Source organism: Austrofundulus limnaeus, unplaced genomic scaffold (assembly GCF_001266775.1).
Source record: "Austrofundulus limnaeus strain Quisiro unplaced genomic scaffold, Austrofundulus_limnaeus-1.0 Scaffold56, whole genome shotgun sequence".
In the NCBI taxonomy this organism is placed as follows: domain Eukaryota; kingdom Metazoa; phylum Chordata; class Actinopteri; order Cyprinodontiformes; family Rivulidae; genus Austrofundulus; species Austrofundulus limnaeus.
This window is the reverse complement of record NW_013952458.1, coordinates 2,261,991-2,263,703: the sequence shown is the minus strand read 5'-3', so window position 1 is coordinate 2,263,703 and position 1,713 is coordinate 2,261,991. Positions and strand designations below refer to the sequence as shown.

Sequence of the window (1,713 nt, the reverse complement as noted above, 5' to 3'; positions counted from 1 at the left end):
AAATTATAAATTACAAACATATGACCCATAATTAATTTTTTAAACATTTGTTTCATTTTATAATCTCATCAAACCTTTGGACTTCTTGCGCAACAGTTTTCTCTCTTCGTCCCTGATTTTCCTCTCCGCTCCCTGAGGCAAAAAGAAAAGACAAAAAAAAAAAAGATAATAAAAAAGTGACAAGTTAAACACCTCAGGATATTTTAATCCTCCTTCTGACCACTAGAGGGAGAACTGGTGTTAGGAATGAGCTGTGGTTTGTAATTTAAACTCTTTCAAACTTTCTGTATAAACTTGAGTAATCTGTTATCAGTTCTTTCTTTCAGCTTGACCACTTAATAAATATATTATTCCCTCAGAAGKTCCTTTAACTTTATACCCATATTTTTTTTTCTGCAACAAACTAATCAATCTCTTAGAGCTATCTCMGACTTAAATGAGAATGACTTTTAATAAACAAATAAAAACTCTTTAATGGCCTTTAGTTTGCATAAAGAACTACACAAACATAAAAAAGTCTATATTTGTACTCTCTCTTGTTCCAGCAGAGATAATGGAGTAAAAGTGAAGCTTTTAGCAGAACCAAAGAGGTAAAAATTGTCACCTTGTCACAGAAGACCTTGATCTGTGAGTAGGCCCGGTGGAGTGGCTTGTTGCTGCGGTTGTTGTAGCTGTATGTGTCGATCTGAATCATCAGAGGGAGACCCTTCACCCCCTTCTGAGAGGAGAAGTCTGTGCTCAGACAGTTCACCGTGATGAAGATCTTTCAGAGAGAAGAGGAGCAAAAGTGTTTGTTTAAATACTATGAATTTCTTGAAGCCATTGTTTCTGTTTTGGTAGATTTTAAAATAAGGTTTAAGGTAAGAAAATCTAAATTTAAAACTACATAGTCAAATATTAACAGTTTCCTTATGAATGAGATTGAGAGCTTGAAATTGCATTTTACACGCATCTGCTTGAAAAGAGGACTTAATTAAAAAAAGGCTTCAAAAACACATTTGTTTTATAAAGACAAGCATGTTTGATAAAATGAGATAAATAATCAAATAAATGCAGAATAAATGTTGTCAAATATACAATAAAAACACATCTGTCTTCCTGGCCGTCCAATTCTTCAGATTATACAAAGGGAAAGAGAAACAACTGGAAATAAGCAGCAAATTAACATTATTATTTTAGTGTAATGCCCTGGGTTCACCACTAGGTGTCAGACTCATTCAGCAGTAAAGTAAAGATCTATTTTTAAMAATTCATAGGTTTGTTTACTTCTGAAAATCAGCTTGAACTCTGATCCTTTCTTTCTCTTTACGCCAGGCTTTTCAGCGACAGAAGCTCATTTATTTCACAGAGAGAAACAAAAGTTACACAAACATGCGTACATTCCAGAACTAAAAGGTCACGAGCGGGAAATACAAATTAGGACACAAAAAGGAGAACAACAGCATGCTCTGTTAGAACTGCTTTTCAAACATCATAACTGTATTTGGAAGCAGTCATTCTCTGCCATATGAGAGGTTTGAACTTTAAGCTTTAACAGCACTTTCTTCAAACCATGAGGTTCTTCATTAGTAACACCAAACAAAAAAACAGAAAATGATTTTGTGTAAGTCATGAATATGTGTTGGAAGGCAATGCAGAAAGAAATTGAAAAACCCTACTTATAGAAGTAGATGAGAGATATTGAAGTGGGGTTTTGTTAAGTTGTTTTTTATT

At 33.8% G+C, this 1,713-nt stretch overlaps 1 protein-coding gene across 1 annotated transcript in view; it reads right to left on the bottom strand.

Moving 5' to 3' along the window:
- The window catches only part of grhl2b (grainyhead-like transcription factor 2b), a gene marked incomplete at its 5' end in the record, with an annotated part of 13,470 nt that overhangs the window by 3,591 nt on the left and 8,166 nt on the right, over positions 1 to 1,713 (bottom strand). Inside the window, 2 exon segments of the mRNA XM_014009290.1 lie at positions 75 to 132; positions 605 to 763. Of these exon segments, the coding sequence (XP_013864744.1) occupies positions 75 to 132; positions 605 to 763 (217 nt within the window).